This window comes from Trachinotus anak, unplaced genomic scaffold (genome assembly GCF_046630095.1).
Source record: "Trachinotus anak isolate AG129_WGS33_773 ecotype Australia unplaced genomic scaffold, CSIRO_AGI_Tana_v1 ptg000024l, whole genome shotgun sequence".
Taxonomy (NCBI): Eukaryota; Metazoa; Chordata; class Actinopteri; order Carangiformes; family Carangidae; genus Trachinotus; species Trachinotus anak.
Window position 1 is genome coordinate 14423054 of NW_027273875.1, and position 17363 is coordinate 14440416.

Here is a 17363-nt window from a genome sequence, read left to right on the forward strand (position 1 = left end):
AGTTTATAAATACTCCAGTTTAAGACGTCAGACTTCACAAAAACACACCCTGAGAGATGAATCACTTCTATTCAGTTCAGTTCAGGATCATCGGCTGTGGCACCTGTCTGTTTTCCTATTGTTTCTTTCCAAAGCCCTTTGTCCCTTTACAGGAATACAGGAATACTACAGAGACACTAATGGCATGACCTTTGGACTGTATAGATGTCTGTAGGTTTACTAGCTAGAGTTGAATTTAAGCTCATGTTCTCTGATATGGAGCAAAATGCAAGTTTTTTGTCTTTAAGGGAAACATTTGACACGCCAACCTTTGTACAATATTTAATTTTTCTGCAGGTTACTTGTGAACAATATCTTAAATGTCCCATATTGTACAAAGTCCCTGTGTTTTTTTTTTTATTATAAAGCAGGCCTAGGCTCTATATTAATACTGTGAAAGTGTCAAAGCCTCAGTCCACAGAAATGCACACAGCCTGTATTCAGACACTGAGCCTTAAAACCAGCCGTCAGGACTTCTGTAACTTTGTGATGTCACAACAAAGCCAACAAAGTCACCCAGCACAGTCAACCAGGACCCACCATCCAACCTTATTATTTAACTTTATTAACACTAACAAGTGGTCACTCTGTTGCCGAGCTAGAAAGATACAAGAGAAAAATGTTGAGGAAACACCTCACAGTTATTGGATGTCAGGAGTAGTTTATTTTTTTTAAATACCGCAGCATTTTAGTCAGAATTTGACCATCTCTTCAGTTCATTTCAGCACTGTCTGACCATAACCATTTGCATGTGCTGGTGAGTTTTACCCTGATACAGTAGTAGGCTACAATCTGTTACCTGTGGTTGGCCTGGCTGTGTATCACGCAGAAAACAGTCAGCCAATCAGAAGAAAGGCTGTGAGCCTCTTTTCAAATAAAACTTCAAATAAAACACAAGAAAAGTGTAAAATATAGCACCTATAAGAAGATGGAGCTGTTGTAGAGTACTAATGATGACATGAGTTCAGCAGAATATCTCTGGTTTCACCTGTTGAAGTGAGAAATAATAATAATAATGTGACATTCATAATGTAATCTGACATTATTCTGATTCCTGGTGGAAGGACTCTTTTAACTCTTTCTTCTCCTCCCATCCAGAAAGGTCAAAGGTCAAAAGTCAGCCACAGAACAAGTTCAACATGGAGGATACTAGTGATATGGTTGTAGAATATATTTTATCAATGCATGTTTTTTTTTTAATTCACAAATTAACAGTAAATGTAAAAATACAACTAAAAAAGACGATATAGGGTATAACTGTACTTACAATGGCTCCATGTCAAATGATTGTATTTCTTTTTATATTTCACAATGTTATCTTCTTTCTTAATCTTAACATATATATTACATAAATCTGCCTGTTTATCATTTACTGTAATTGTGGAAAATCAGTGAGTAATAGTATACAGAATATACAGAACTGGAAAGATGATGTACAGTATAGTCTCCATCCTGTGAATTATGACCCGTCTGCAGATTATTTTACTGACCAAACTGTGAAAAGCTTTTGTCTCATTGGCCCACTACTTTTAGCCAAAGGTTTTAGTGTAGATGTTGTGTTAGTGAGTAACGTGTGAATGTGATCTGATTATACTGTGTCTCTGTAGAAGTGACAGATCAACAGTGAAGGGCAGCGTCACAGTATATACTTTACAAATGTCTCCACCTTGTGGATTAACAGTGCACTCAGGAGTAAACTCAGCTTCACACAGCAAACTGATTGTACAGGGGCAGATTTACAGCCTGAAGATTTGAAAGACAGAACAAATGCAATACATTTTCCAGAACTGATGATTTCTGTACTTTCAGCATGAAAGCTGTTGTTGCAGCAGCTACCCAGAAACATTGCATTCAGTCAAACAGCAACCTGCAGAGGGTTACACTTCCAGGCCATACAGATATAGACCTAATTTAGGGAGATGAATTTAAAGGGTAATCCAGCAATTTTACTATCGAGGTTAATATATTTCAAAATATGAGAGCTTGTGGAACAAAAATCTGATTTCACTTACATTGCTCTGAATGTGAAGTCACAGAAAAAAACAGAACACATCGTGTGTTTAGAAAAAATGTGAATCTGTATGTTGAACTTTTCACTCATAGAACATATTCAAACACATGTTCTGAATAAATCAATATTTACATAGACACAATGACTCTAGCGGCAGTTGTAAAAGGCACCAGGCCTAAACCACTGTAGTCCCTCAGTGAATAGCACAAAGCCAAAGAATATGTGTTCCTGACAGGATCAGTGGGTGTGTCCCATGTGAAAAACACACAGCAGTTTGAAAAGCGCATATTTGTTTTGTTTTATATTGTTATTTCTTATTCTTATTCTTATTCTTATTCTTATTCTTATTCTTATTCTTATTCTTATTCTTATTCTTATTCTTATTCTTATTCTTTATTTTAATTTTATTGTCCATCTTCCAGTACAACCACACCCCTGTTATTACAACCTCTGGAAGGTCACAAATTAACTTAAGTGACAAATCTGACTTTTGCAACACTTGTTACAATAAGTCACAAAGTGACAATTCTGTGCATCTTGATTTTTGCAACCCTTCTAGCCACAAAAGTGTTGCAGAAGTTGCACTTCTGCAAAACATTTATCCCACTCTGCACTGTCACTTCAAGTGCAACTTTTGCAACACTTTTGTGGCTAGAAGGGTTGCAAAAATCAAGATGCACAGAATTGTCACTTTGTGATGCAAGAGAGGTCATTTGTGAACTTACGGTGACTCCTGTGGTTCCAGGTGTTGTAAAAACTGAGGTGTGGTTATTCTGGAAAAACAAGTAAACTCAAGTAAAAAGAAGAAATATTATAAAATGCTGGATTACAAGTTTGCAGTTGTCATTGTATTTATGAAAATATTAACCTGCAATATACAGTGACTTCACTTTCAGAGCAGCAGTTGTGTGAATATTTTATACAAGAGAATTTCAATCATAGGTTTTAGTCAGGTTTTTGTCCTACAATCTAACATTTTGCAACATATTTCCCTTCATTAAAGACAAATTTAAAAAAAGGTAATCAACAGAGCAATAGATGCCGAGAGATCATGTCTATTAGTTCCTACTAAGTCCAAAAACACTGGATCCTGCATTTCCCATCATGCATCTTGAACATGTCTTTCATTCAACCTGTCAAATGCCCCCAGATGTCAAACTTCCTGCTCTCAGCTTTTGCCAAATATTTGAAGTCTCATACCAAACTCAAGGTTTTTCTCAGACTTTAGAAAGTTATTCACCAGAGACTCAGAAAACACAAGTATACAGTTTACAGAAGCACTCTCCATGATGGATACACTGACCTTTATGTGTAAAATCAGTTGAGTGCCCCCATTAAAATACTGCAGCATGATGATAAAACTTTACTTAACATCCCCCCTTTTTAGCATGTATATATAAACATTTAATAAATGCTTTATAAAACACTATAATGTGGTTATAAGCAGATATACGGATATTTTAAGTGTATACTTATTAACAGTCAAACAGTCAGTTATCTATTTACAGTTCTAATTTCTTCCATTAATACATATACAGTTGTATTTTACTTCATAGTCATTCACTGTCAGTTTATACAGCAGTCTTCACTGCTGTGCGCCCACAGAAAGAGTTCAATTCAATTCAATTCAATTTTATTTGTATAGCGCCAAATCATAATATACATTATCTCAAGGCACTTTACAGGGTAAGGTCAAGACCTTACTTTGTTACAGAGAAAAACCCAACAGTTCCCACAACGAGCAAGCGCTTGGCGACAGGGGGGAGGAAAAACTCTCTTTTAACAGGAAGAAACCTCCAACAGAACCGGGCTCGGGGTGGGCGGCCGTCTGCCTCGACCGGTTGGGTTTAGGAGAAGATAGAAAGAGGGGGAGGGGGAGGAGAGGGGAGAGAAGAGAGAGAGAGAGAGAGAGAGACCAGGAACAGCTGTGTAGGTAATGGTGTTATCAATAATAATGATGACAGGTAACAGTGGTTAATAGTAAAGATGAGTAGTGGTGGATCTGGATCCTGCTGCTCCAGAGGCAGAGAGACCTGCAGAATGAGGACAGAGAGAGGGAGAGAGAGGAGAAGCACAAACTACGGGAGAGAAAAGGAAACAAAGTTAATGGCATGAGGTCATCGAGAGAGAGAGGGGGAGAGAGACAGAAATAGGGAGAGAGCGCCCAGTGAATCATGGGAATCCCCCAGCAGTCTAGCTCTATAGCAGCATAACTAAGGGATGGGTCAGGACATACCCGAGCCAGCCCTAACTATAAGCTTTACTAAACAAGACAGTTTTAAGCCTGATCTTAAAGGTAGAGAGGGTGTCTGCCTCCCGAACCCACACTGGGAGCTGGTTCCACAGGAGAGGAGCCTGATAGCTGAAGGCTCTGCCCCCCATTCTACTCTTACAAACTCTGGGAACCACAAGTTGACCTGCATTTAGAGAGCGAAGTGTCCTATTGGGAAAATAGGGAACTATAAGCTCTCCAAGGTACGATGGTGCCTGACCATTAATGGCTTTGTAGGTGAGGAGGAGGATTTTAAATTCTACCCTGGATTTTACAGGGAGCCAATGCAGAGAAGCTAACACAGGAGAGATGTGGTCCCGTTTCCTAGTTCGTATCAGTACTCGTGCTGCCGCATTCTGGAGCAATTGGAGGCTTTTTACTGAATTTTTGGGACATCCTGACAATAAAGAGTTACAGTAGTCCAGTCTTGAGGTAACAAATGCATGAACTAGTTTTTCAGCATCCTTTAGACATAGAATGGGTCTGATTTTAGCAATATTGCGCAGGTGGAAGAAGGCTGTCCTAGAGACTTGCTTTATATGTGAAGTAAAGGACAAGTCCTGGTCAAAAATGACACCAAGGTTTCTGACTGTAGCACTGGAGGCCAAGGTGATGTCATCCAAAGTCAGTATATTATCACATAGTGTGTCTCTGAGGTGTTTTGGGCCAATTACAATAACTTCAGTTTTGTCTGAATTTAAGAGTAAGAAATTACTGGTCATCCAGATTTTTATGTCCTTAAGACAGACCTGAAGCTTGGCTACCTGGTTGGTCTCACCTGGCTTCATGGATAAGTACAGCTGGGTGTCATCTGCGTAACAATGGAAATTCATCTGGTGCCTCCTAATAATGTTTCCCAGAGGAAGCATATATAGACTGAAGAGCATTGGTCCTAGCACAGAACCTTGTGGAACTCCATGACTGACTTTAGTTATGATAGAGGAGTCATTATTAACATGAACAAACTGGAGTCTATCTGACAAATATGACTTAAACCAGCTTAGTGCGGTTCCTTTGATGCCGACCATATGTTCTAGTCTCTGTAATAAAATCTTATGATCGATGGTGTCAAATGCGGCACTAAGATCTAGCAGGACAAGTACAGAGACAAGTCCATTGTCTGAAGCTATGAGGAGATCATTGGTAACCTTAACCAGAGCAGTTTCTGTGCTATGATGGACTCTAAAACCTGACTGAAAATCTTCAAACAAACCATTCCTGTGCAAATAATCACATAACTGGTTTGCAACGACCTTCTCAAAGATTTTGGAAATAAAGGGGAGGTTGGATATAGGTCTATAATTGGCTAAAACATGAGGATCAAGAGTAGGCTTTTTAAGTAGAGGTTTAATTACTGCAACTTTAAAAGCCTGCGGTACATAACCAGTTGATAAAGATAAGTTAATCAGACTTAATATAGAGGTGTCAAGTAAAGGAAAAACCTCTTTGAACAACCTTGTTGGAACGGGGTCAAGAAGACAAGTTGATGGTTTAGATAAAGAAACAGTTGAAGTGAGCTCAGGGAGATGTACAGGAGAGAAATAGTCAAAATATAAGCCAGTTACAGTGGACTCTGAGGCTGCTGAACTGGACAGTACATCTGAGCCAGCTGTGGGGAGGAGATGGTGAATTTTTTCTCTAACAGAGACAATTTTATCTGTAAAGAAGCTCATGAAGTCATTACAACTGAGGGCTAAAGGAACAGATGGATCAACAGAGCTGTGGCTGTCTGTCAGCCTGGCTACAGTGCTGAACAGAAACCTGGGATTGTTCTTGTTTTCTTCTATCAATGATGAATAATAGGATGTTCTGGCTTTAGTTAGTTAGTTAGCTTTAGTTAGCTGAGTTAGAGTTGTTAACAAATTACTTTTATAAACACTTATACCACTTATACTTACAACATGATATTGCATCATAAACCATTTATGAAATGTTTCTACACTGACTGTAAATGCTAAATAAAGTAAATAGTAAAGAATGCTACATAGGTTCAGTCGAAGGTGTTGGTGTTCCAGCAACAACACTGAAAAACAATGTTACTTGTGCCTTGTGAGCACAGATGAACTAAATGAAGATAAGAGAAAAGAGGTAGTTCTGTACAGTGACAGGAATGTCTGCACAGAGCACTGAAACACACCAGAGCTGACCTTTGACCTTTTCATGATTCTTTAGTTGAAATGAAATGAAAAGCTTTATTGACAAGAAACTTCAAAAACAATGACATCCAAGCTATTACATACAGTTCACTTAATGTAGATTGTAATGACACCTTAGTGAGTGTTTGTGCCACACTGTGCATATTCATGGCTTTCTTTTTCTGCGTATGTACTGTATGTGCATGGGGTCATATTACTTTGTGCCAGTTCTCACTGTAAAACATGTTGTTGCAGTAAAACTAATCAGAAATTAAATGGATCCCGATTAGCCAAGGTAGCAACTACTTTTCTTGGAGTCCACTCAAGTAAACATTATATCAAAATGCAAAGCAATAATGTAAATTAAAGTCCAAGACCAGACGGAACAAGGAAATACATGCAAACATTTGATACAGCTCAAAAACAATAGTGGTAAAATAATAAAATGAGGTTAAAGCAAAAGAAAAAAAAATCCTTGTTAACATGATATATAGTCAGATATTATGTAGCAAAACATTATACAAACTATTTGTAGAGGCTGGTGTTCTGTGACATTACATATTTCTTTTTAACTCTTTTTAAAAACAGTTTTACTTGTTAAATGTGAAATATTTGATGGCAAACCCTTCCATATTTTCATTCCTCTGTACATAACACTACGTTGTATATGTCCATTGTCTAGGAAGCTGTATAAAAGACAGGTGGATGTTGGACGACAGTTGAAAGCAGCAGATATAGCTTGAACTTGTGTTTTCATATGTTGTGGAGGATGATTTATAGTTCAGCTGCTGTTGACACAAGAAGGACCCAGAGCCAGCAGGGTTTATAATTGGCAGAGGGCCAGAGAGGCAACAGGAGAGGCAGACGCTGTGTCTGAAGAAGGAGCTGCTGCTGTTGTAAAATGGCTCCAAAAATGCACACATACTCCTGAGGTGCAAAGCTTGTTAGTTTCCTCTGGCTGGGGTCACTAGCTGTGCTGGAAAAGTAGGACAGCATACTGTAAGATTATGTAACTGACATCAGTAATATGATCGTAGCTGCCAATTGTTAGCCATGTGTTACTGTGCAGACAGGTGTTTAAAAAAAAGTTCTTAAACCCTCTGACCAGGTCTCAGCGGTGGTAACAGTTGGTTTTTATCAACTCCATAGGGAAAATGTCTTAATAGTTCAAATTAATTAAAGAGCAGTCCAGTTGAGTCATATTAAAAAGAAAAAACAGTAGCACCATTGCTTAAAGACTTTAACTGTTAGAGCTCTCCAATGCAGAGACAGAGACATGTCTATGATTTATTTATTTTATTTATATTTCATTTAATCAGGAAGTTACACTGAGATCAAGATCTCATTACAAGTGATTTACAGAAGATAACAGAAAATAAAATAAATAACAAAGAGAAATATTAATAGCAGAGATACAAAATTTCGGTGATTTAAATGTTCATTCAGATATGTATGTATATAAACAAGCAGACATGTTTATATGAACAATGATCAGAGCGTATATTTAAATGTATTCAGATACACGACCAATACCAACAATAGCTTTCTCAGCTGGTGATGTCTGTATACAGTCACACAACACCTTGTGCCCCTTTGCATTGTGGGTTTACTGACCAGTGTGTGTTAGAGGTGAACTCTGGCTGCCTGGTAATTTGGGAGTTAATCCAGTCAAGTAGTGAAGCAGTTGAACAAACAGTTGTACTCTCACAGGAGGGATGATACAAACATTAGCTCTGCTCTGTGTGGATGAAGAAGAATCCCCTCTAATGACAGTGGTGTGCTGCTTTAAGCAGGGTCACAGCAGAACGCCACTGATTTTACACATATTTAATCTGACAGAAGAAGGTTGGTGCAACACAACTAATAAGCTCCATGCCCTCAAAGTTCAGCACTGTCAAGGTTTGATATTTGTCAGTGGCACGAACTTGTGGGTCAAAGTTCACCGGGAGGAGTTGCATTGTTGAAATTCAGTGTTTTTGAAGCAGGACTCATACAGAGGACAAAAGGTCAGGATATCTTGTCCTCTGCTGATTTCATTATGACTGTCCTTTTAAATCGCCCAATTTGCAAAACAAAAAAAGTGAACTCCTTGAGTTCAGCTTTAAGGGGAACTAGGACAAGTTGCAAACATTTGTAACGTAAATGAAGACAAACCTATCAATGTGAAACTATATATATGTATTACATATATGTATATATATATATATATATATATATATATATATATATATATATGTATACATATATATATGTATATGTAATAGTGGTCATGGCCCCGAGCCAGGTGTAGATGCATGTTACACTGCAGAGTACATTGTGTAATTTCCAGTCACATCACATGTGCAATGAGCCACACTTACATAATCTATGTAAAGCCTCTGGAATGTCGGCCCTTTTTCATTCAGATGCACTGATACATATTTTTTAAGCTTAAATACACATTTCACAACTAGAGCACACTGTGACAATGTGTTTCAGTCCAGTTAGTCCAACTCAGAGAGTCATACCTGTTTGCATAGAGAAGGGCTGAGGTGGACGACAAAGGCTAAATCTCTAATCTCACCTAACTAACTGTTTAATTCATAGATTGGTATTTACCTGTGTCCTTAGTCTGGTACAGAGTTTTAGAGTGTATATTCAAAGTAAACATCATGATAATTAGTGACCATTAATTTCATTTGACCAGTGACTTATCATTTAAAATTTGACGCCGCTGAAAGAAAACCATTGTAATTTACAATCACATCATCTGAATTTCTGTAATATTTATGCAAAGTTAAGTAAGTGGGATACCCTTTTGTGGCTGGTTTAGTCAAAGTTTGGAGATATCTAGTCAAGTCTCAGATGTATGGAGAACTGACTTGATGAAATTCAATCAGGGTTCTGGGTGGGCAGGGGCTCCTGTTTGACACGGTGCACATGGACCCGCAAGCCTGGTATAATTATAGCCTCACCCTGACCACACTATGTACACGTGACACTCATCAGTTAGGTTTCAATGGAGTTAGGCAAACCTCCAACACTTCAACATGTAAAAGATAAAATTTAGCCAGTTTACCATCTACATAGTCATGATTGAAATGTTTTCTTTTGAACAGTCATTCAGGGTTTTAAGAGTTTAACCAGTCATTATATAAAACTAAATCTTTTATTTGTACTATAACACATAGATACTTCACTTACAGAATAATATACTTTGTTAGATTTTATGTTCCGTGCATGAACTGTGTCTCCCAGCAAGTTCTCTACAGACAGGTGTTGAATTTAGTGCGGGAGAGAGGCTTTAAATATAGTCTGCCATAAAGGTGTTATTTATAGAGGCTTGCTACGTCATTGTGTTTGGTTGCCAAGCACATAATGTTACCTTTCTAATCGTGTTTCAGTGAAATGATGGAGCTGCTGAGGAACTGAAATCACACAATTCCACCGTTCCCGACCAGTGTGACATAATGTGCTCTAACCTAACATCAGAGTGTACCACTGGACATTGCTGCACCTTGACACTGCTATTCTGACACAGGTCAGTGCAGTTGGCATGGATTCCTTTCCAAGCTGTATATGTTTCAAGAAAGTGTCCTGCAAGGTTTAAATTGTTCAAATTCAACATTCTATGGTTTCAGAAAAATTGTGTTAAGACACGGTGCAAAATATTTTATCAGTCAAACCTCAACAATTGTAAAACTTTCAAGACATCCATTTTAATCATAACAATACAATTGACCTGTCCTCATTCAACAAACATCCAAGCTGTGATGGTCGAATATGTCTGTGGCCTGAGCGTCTTGTGGAGCACATGTACTGTATCACCACCCTGTTGCATAACTGTTCTAAACTGGCATTATTTAATTGCCCTGGGTGAAATATCAGCAGGTAGCCACATATACTGTGACCATGTAACTAAAATGTTGAATCTCGTTCAATGCAAAATCCAGGTATTTATAGTATGCTTCAATAATATACTTGCAATATAAAACAAGTGCTGTATGCTGCATGAGGAAAAGTGTAGGATTGGTAAATGGAGTGATAGTAAGAACCTGCACAGAGACTAATTTGGTAACCTCCCACTCAGAGGACAGGCAGCAGACAGCTGTGTAACAGGAGATGAGGTTTCACTTCAGGGCAAGGGCACTGTGACCAGCTGACACTCCTCTCACCTACGTCTCCAGACTTTGGCAGCACCAAAAGCAGAAGAAGAGGAAAGAGATTGGCAAAATACAACATGAGTACAGTTCGAGAACACACGTACAATATATGCATGGAGGGCAGAAGGCCTGAAGCGTTGGCTACTGAAGTGTGCTGGCAAAGTCTGTGGGGCGGGGGGGTGTGTTCTACGTGCTGGTTGCACAGACAGTTGGTGGTAATTATACAGAGGACTGGAGGGAGCAGGTGTAAACCAGTCAGCTGCCAGTCAGAGTTGGCTGGGAGATCCCTCAAACTGGGATGCCCCCCCCCCTTGGAACAGTGCCTGTGATAATTATTCATATGGATCCCCATTTGAATTGTTGATGCACCTTTAGTGTTTTAGCTCAACCCATCCTTATTCATGTGTTATGACCTGTAGTGTCATTACTCAGTGTCTCTCCAATATAGATAGATTTAGCTTTCATGAGTTTATCAATTGTATTTATTATAGGCACAGTCAAAATAGTGCGGTGCCCTGAAATATGTGGGGTTGTTTAGAAATTCAAGTATTATGTATTATACTCATGTTCAATGGTATTGATACATGTGGGATAAACATGGCTTTTTCTGTAGCACTGTTCTGTACATTACAAGTCTAAACAACCTTTACTAAGATAATTTAACGTTAATAACACAGATATAGTTTGTCTTTATAACAGGTTCATCAATCAATTAGAGAGGGATAGCAGGTTACAAAACTATGTTTTGAATTTTGGTGGAGGGGGTTTACTTTGATCTACATTTGAATCACAGATTTAAGCTTTAAAGTAAACCATCGACCAAGCGACAAAAACAAAATTCCTGACATCATTGCAACCTCCACAGGATACAATTTTCTTTAAATTCTTCCGGGCAAAACTTAATGCACAAAGCAGTTGCAGTGCATAAGCATTGGTAAATAGTGCAAGACATTTGAGAGAGCATGGCATCAAGCTAATGTCAAAGATGGCATCATCTTTCATTCTAAATGTTCCATCTGACAGTCAGTATTCCCATCGAAGATTCAATGTCTGATAATTGGTATATCAATTAGAGTTGGACTGAGTGATGGCTGGTTTGCGGTAGTTTCCTTGCCAGGTCAGGGAGGGGTCAACATATAGGCCGTCAACATAGCAACAACATCTCCACAACCTAAAGTTGTCCAATAAGAGAGGTGTAAATTCATCTGTATGATATTTACTGATGGAATACAAGCATTATATATCAGCATTACTCCAGAAAGTGATTAAGTATAAATATAAATCTGGTTATGCAGCCTCTTAAAATTACAAAATTCTTCTTGAGCATATAGGAAGTGTACAGAAAAAATATTTCCCAAAGTGTAGTGTGTATATATCTTTTACACACGTATAAATGAAAGAATGGAGGCACATTGACTTTCATCTGGGAGTTATGCTTTTGTACTTTCTTTAAGAATTATAGTTTCTTCTGTATTTTAGATGTTTGGGGTAAATATGAGAAATTTGGGAATTTCCAAGTTTGGAAATTGTTTTTCCCCAATTTACAGTAAAGATATTATATTTCAAAATAAAAATTCCAAGTCAAAAAATAAAACTCTTCTTTGATAGCATTCATGCCATTTTGACAGCAGGCTTTGAGGTAAATGCTAACATTAGGATGCTAACATGTGCGCAGTTAAAATATAACATAACAGGTTTACAGTGACCATTGTGGGTTTTTTTTTAGCATGTTAGCATGCTAATATTTGGCACTAAACACAAAGTACAACTGAGGCTCATGGCAATGTCAGTTTTAGACAAATTGAAATTTTAACCAGACAATGGGCCATGGTGAAATGTTAAGGAATCACAAAAATGACTGCAAATGATCCAGGAGTACATTTATGTACGTACCGAATTTTATGGGAATCCATATAGTTCCTGAGATGTTTCCATTAAAATCAAATGTCAGTGTAATGGTGCTAGAGGAAAAGCCAGGTTCACCTGGGACTCTTAGTATCTGTACAAAATTTCATGGCAATCCATATAGTAACCTAGTTAAGTGAGATATTTTAATATGAACCGCAGCAGTGGAGTGACTGACCAACAGACAATTGTCATACCAAGAGCAACAGTGTACCCTAACAAGCTGCCTCTGTTGAATGTAGTCTGCCCATAGTGCAAAACTACTTCAGGTGGCAGTCCTCATTGTTAAGGAGGTATCATCAAATCTTACAACATTTTATAGTAGGTTATTCAGCATTCCCCTGATCAAGAAAGCAGTCAGATAAAAACCTGACTAGCATCTGATGGATAAAATGTTCTTTCTGACAGCATTTCTACATGGCAGCCATAGTTGATGACTGAAAAAAAATACTAACTCTTTGCAACCTTCACGCCTGACACAAAAACTCCATGATCTCCATGGCATGTTCGGCAAAAGTTAGGCTCAGCTTTTTTCAGTTGCTTCAAACCAACCCTCATCCACCTTTGTGACCCCCTCCTCCCCTCCCCTACCCTCCCCCCTTGGATACTCCCACCATCCAACCGGTGCTATGTATGGGCCATGGGTGGGTGAGGGTACAGCTGCAGTACCCGTCTTGGATGACTGAGATGTAAATGTGTCCCTTTCACAACTGGTCAGAGTATCAGTAAAGAGGCTCTGGCCAATGAGGACACAGCAGGCACTAAAATGGCCAAGCCAATGGCTGAGTGTTTGCCTAGTATATAAACAGAGAGCAGAGACCTCCAGAGTTGGGTGACCCCTATTTTCGCTGTGGTGAACAGGATCTGATCCCAAGGACTGTTACCTCTGTTCTTGTCTGGTGTGCAGGTAAAGAATTATCACTGTGATGATTAGTTTGTGGAGTGGAAGAAGGAGCAGCAGACATATGGAGACATATATAGATTTGGAAAACCATCCTAACATTTAGAACTGCAAAAATAATTACTTTTGACTGCTTTTTGTCCAAGATGAGATCAAAGGATAAATACCCAACAATCCTGGGATGTCTGAATCCATATGATTCTCTGAAAAATGAGACTTACTGGGTCATTGAATTCTATCACATCATTTTCAGTCAGGTGAAAACAGGCATAAGCATGTTGTTTTACTATAGCAGTAGCTGCAATGGTGTTGGATTGTTAACTTGTATTAACATATATTGTTGCTCTCTGCTAATAGTCATCTCATTTGGACAGTTATTTATGTTGACAGGTGGTTCACAGCTTGATACATGTAAGAGAGACTGCCTGAAGGCCCTGAATGTCCTGTAATTAATTTTGACACACTTTCAAGGTGGATTTCTGAGCTTTAAGCTAACGAGACAATGGTAAATAGCAAAGCAATAACTGCATCAAAAATGTTAGTTTTATAAACCAATGTGGCTTCTTAGCAAAATATTATATTGTGGTTCACTACAGCTCACGTTTCATGTGATGTAACAAGTGTGTCATTGCGTGCGTCACTCTTTCATTACTCATGTGATCAGCCCATCAAGGCAAACAAATTGGTAACATGTGCATACCTATAGATAATTAGAAGTAGAGGGATCTTGCTGGATCATGGCAGATGGAGCGGGGGAAGACCATCTGTAACTTGTCAGTCAGGAGTTCAGCATAGTGACAACTCGAAGTGATGCAGTTAGTGTTTGATCCTATGGGGTGAGAGGTGATACAGAGTCAGATTCATGAGTGTTTTCTAAGGGCTAATGTATGTAAGCAAAGACTTTATCATGTGCATTTATGTGTCAACATGTAAACTGGAGAACTGGGGTTGCGTGTGTGCCAAGTGAAGTGAAATGCTACGTGTATGTGCTGAGAACATTTTAAAGAAAGTGTTCACAGTCAGATGTGCTGATGCTAAAAATACCCAGCCAACACGCGCTCTTCCCCCTTCTCCATTTCAGCTGGACATTTGAGCTGTTGAGAATCGAGCGACACTTGTTACCAGCATTCCTCTGCTGACACAACTTAAACTCTGCAGCTGTCTTGCAGAATATCCCATATCTACAAATGCTGAAGAAAAGTTGTGGATATTCAAATCACCTTCCCAGACTCTGTCAAATTAGGATGGACTGGTATTTGATCATCCCAACCCTCATGTTAAGTTTTCTCATGCTGTGTTTCCCTCTCTTTGCAGTGTTAGAAAGCAATCATGCCTTTCGGAAACACCCACAACAACTTCAAGCTCAACTACAAAGTTGAGGAGGAGTACCCCGACCTGTCCAAGCACAACAACCATATGGCCAAGGTCCTGACCAAGGAGCTGTATGGCAAAATGAGGGACAAGCAGACATCCAGTGGCTACACCCTGGATGATGTCATCCAGACTGGTGTTGACAACCCCGGTGAGGCGCAGAGAGATGATTCATAAAATTATTTAGGCACATTCAGGTCTACAAAATGATACAAAACTGCAGTTGTGGTGATCATTAAATACTCATTGTAAGCTTGTCTCACACAATACAGAAGTTAAGATCTTCCCTCACATCCTCTAATCCCTGCTTTCCTACTTGCTCCCTGTCTTCAGGTCACCCCTTCATCATGACTGTTGGCTGCGTTGCTGGTGATGAGGAGTCCTATGAGGTCTTCAAGGATCTGCTCGACCCCATCATCTCCGACCGTCATGGTGGATACAAGGCCACTGACAAGCACAAGACCGATCTGAACTTCGAGAACCTGAAGGTGCAGTACTCTAGTTTTCAACAAAAACCAGAAAGCACCATTGTTCATCAAGTAATGACTCTGAGAAACTTAGAAACCACAAGTGAAAACCTAGAAGACTTACTATCTATCCTAAATTTGTGGACTTTCTCTTTGTAATCAAACTTCATCATTATGTTTTCAGGGTGGTGACGACCTGGACCCCAACTACGTTCTGTCTAGCCGCGTTCGTACTGGCCGCAGCATCAAGGGATTCACCCTGCCCCCCCACAACAGCCGTGGCGAGCGCAGAGCCATTGAGAAGTTGTCCGTTGAGGGTAAGCTATAAATAGCTTTATTACATAAGTATGTAAAAGAAGGGGCAGCAAGCTAATCCCAAATTAAAGGTTTACAAGAAATGGAAACTGTCATTTAAGGATAAGAGGTGTAAATGGTGGGACCAATGGTGGGACCATTTACTCTGCTTAATAGAAATCTGTTGAAATCTATACTATAACAGAAGAATCTCCTAACACTACATCTGTCTCTGCAGCTCTGACCAGCCTGGATGGTGAGTTCAAGGGAAAGTACTACCCCCTGAAGTCCATGACTGATGCCGAGCAGGAGCAGCTGATCAGTGATCACTTCCTGTTTGACAAGCCCGTCTCTCCCCTGCTGACTTGCGCCGGTATGGCCCGTGACTGGCCCGACGCCAGAGGCATCTGGTGAGTATGATCCATACTTGTCAGCAAATGAGCTGAGGAAACACATTTCAAAACTGTCAATATGGTATTTACACTTTCATTGTGTTTCTTCTATTGCCTGTGTGTTATGTTGACACTTTGCATCTATGTCCATCCAGGCACAATGACAACAAGACCTTCCTGGTCTGGGTGAATGAGGAGGATCACCTGCGTGTCATCTCCATGCAGAAGGGTGGCAACATGAGGGAGGTCTTCAGGCGTTTCTGCGTTGGCCTGCAGAAGGTACACATCGATAACAAGTCTAGACAAGCCATGATTTGACTTTGTGAAAGCAGTGTGGATTGCTAGTTCTTCCTCTCAAAGTCAAAGTCAGCTTTATTGTCAATTATGCTACACATACAGGACATACAGCACAGTTGAAATTACGGTCCTCTCGGACCCACGGTGCAAATAAAAATATAAAAATATAAAATATAATGTAAACAAAAATCTTTTTACAAAAGACAGTGCCATGATAGTGCAATGATTCAGTGCAGTGATACAGTGCATAAATAATCAAGACAGTACATGGCTGACACTCCTACTTTTTTTTATCTGCCAGATTGAGGAGATCTTCAAGAAGCACAACCATGGCTTCATGTGGAACGAGCATCTTGGCTACATCTTGACCTGCCCCTCCAACCTGGGCACTGGCCTGCGTGGTGGCGTCCATGTCAAGCTGCCCAAGCTGAGCACACATGCCAAGTTCGAGGAGATCCTCACCAGGCTGCGTCTGCAGAAGCGTGGCACAGGTACACACACGTACACTCTTTAGCTTGCACACTTCAGCCTTTCTGCAGAGAATCAACATCATTCTGAGCTGTTATGTGTAAACTGTACCTCATCCCTTGTCCTTGGTCCTCTTTAGGTGGTGTGGACACTGCCTCCGTGGGCGGTGTGTTTGACATCTCCAATGCCGACCGTCTGGGCTCCTCCGAGGTGGAGCAGGTCCAGCTGGTGGTTGATGGTGTCAAGCTGATGGTTGAGATGGAGAAGAAGCTGGAGAAGGGAGAGGCCATCGACAGCATGATCCCTGCCCAGAAGTAAAGAGGGACAATCTTATGTTTTTCTCGTGACCATTCATGTGCAATCGAGCCAGCTGATGGCCATGCAGAGGAAACAGCTGCTCACCTAGAGACTCTTGACTCTGCTAACCTCATTTTACTCCAGCTTTTTTTTCTTTTCTCTGTCCTCCATCATTTTTTTTTCACGTTCTCCTGCGTTGATTGGTAACATCCTGGGATCAGCCTCCACTGAACTAGGCTCGCCTAGCAGATGTGGCATCACCTACTTTTTCTTATAAAGAGTAATGATTATTGAAGCTGTTTATACTGCTCAATAAAAAGTTCCCATGTAAAAACTAAATGAACAGTTTTAGTCTTTTTTGCTGAAGCATGA

General features: G+C 39.7%; 1 protein-coding gene across 2 annotated transcripts; it reads left to right on the top strand.

Moving 5' to 3' along the window:
• The first annotated feature begins 13215 nt into the window (after window positions 1-13215).
• On the top strand, window positions 13216-17330 carry ckma (creatine kinase, muscle a). Of its 2 annotated transcripts, none has more exons than XM_071460502.1 (8): window positions 13216-13411; window positions 14720-14927; window positions 15110-15264; window positions 15428-15560; window positions 15776-15947; window positions 16085-16208; window positions 16528-16717; window positions 16834-17330. In XM_071460502.1, exons 2-8 carry the CDS (start codon window positions 14735-14737, stop codon window positions 17010-17012), a joined length of 1146 nt encoding a protein of 381 aa, XP_071316603.1. In that variant the 5' UTR covers window positions 13216-13411; window positions 14720-14734; the 3' UTR covers window positions 17013-17330. The 2 variants fall into 2 exon arrangements, with proteins under 2 accessions (XP_071316603.1, XP_071316606.1); XM_071460505.1 differs by having other exon boundaries at window positions 13340-13662.
• Window positions 17331-17363: the final 33 nt, after the last annotated feature.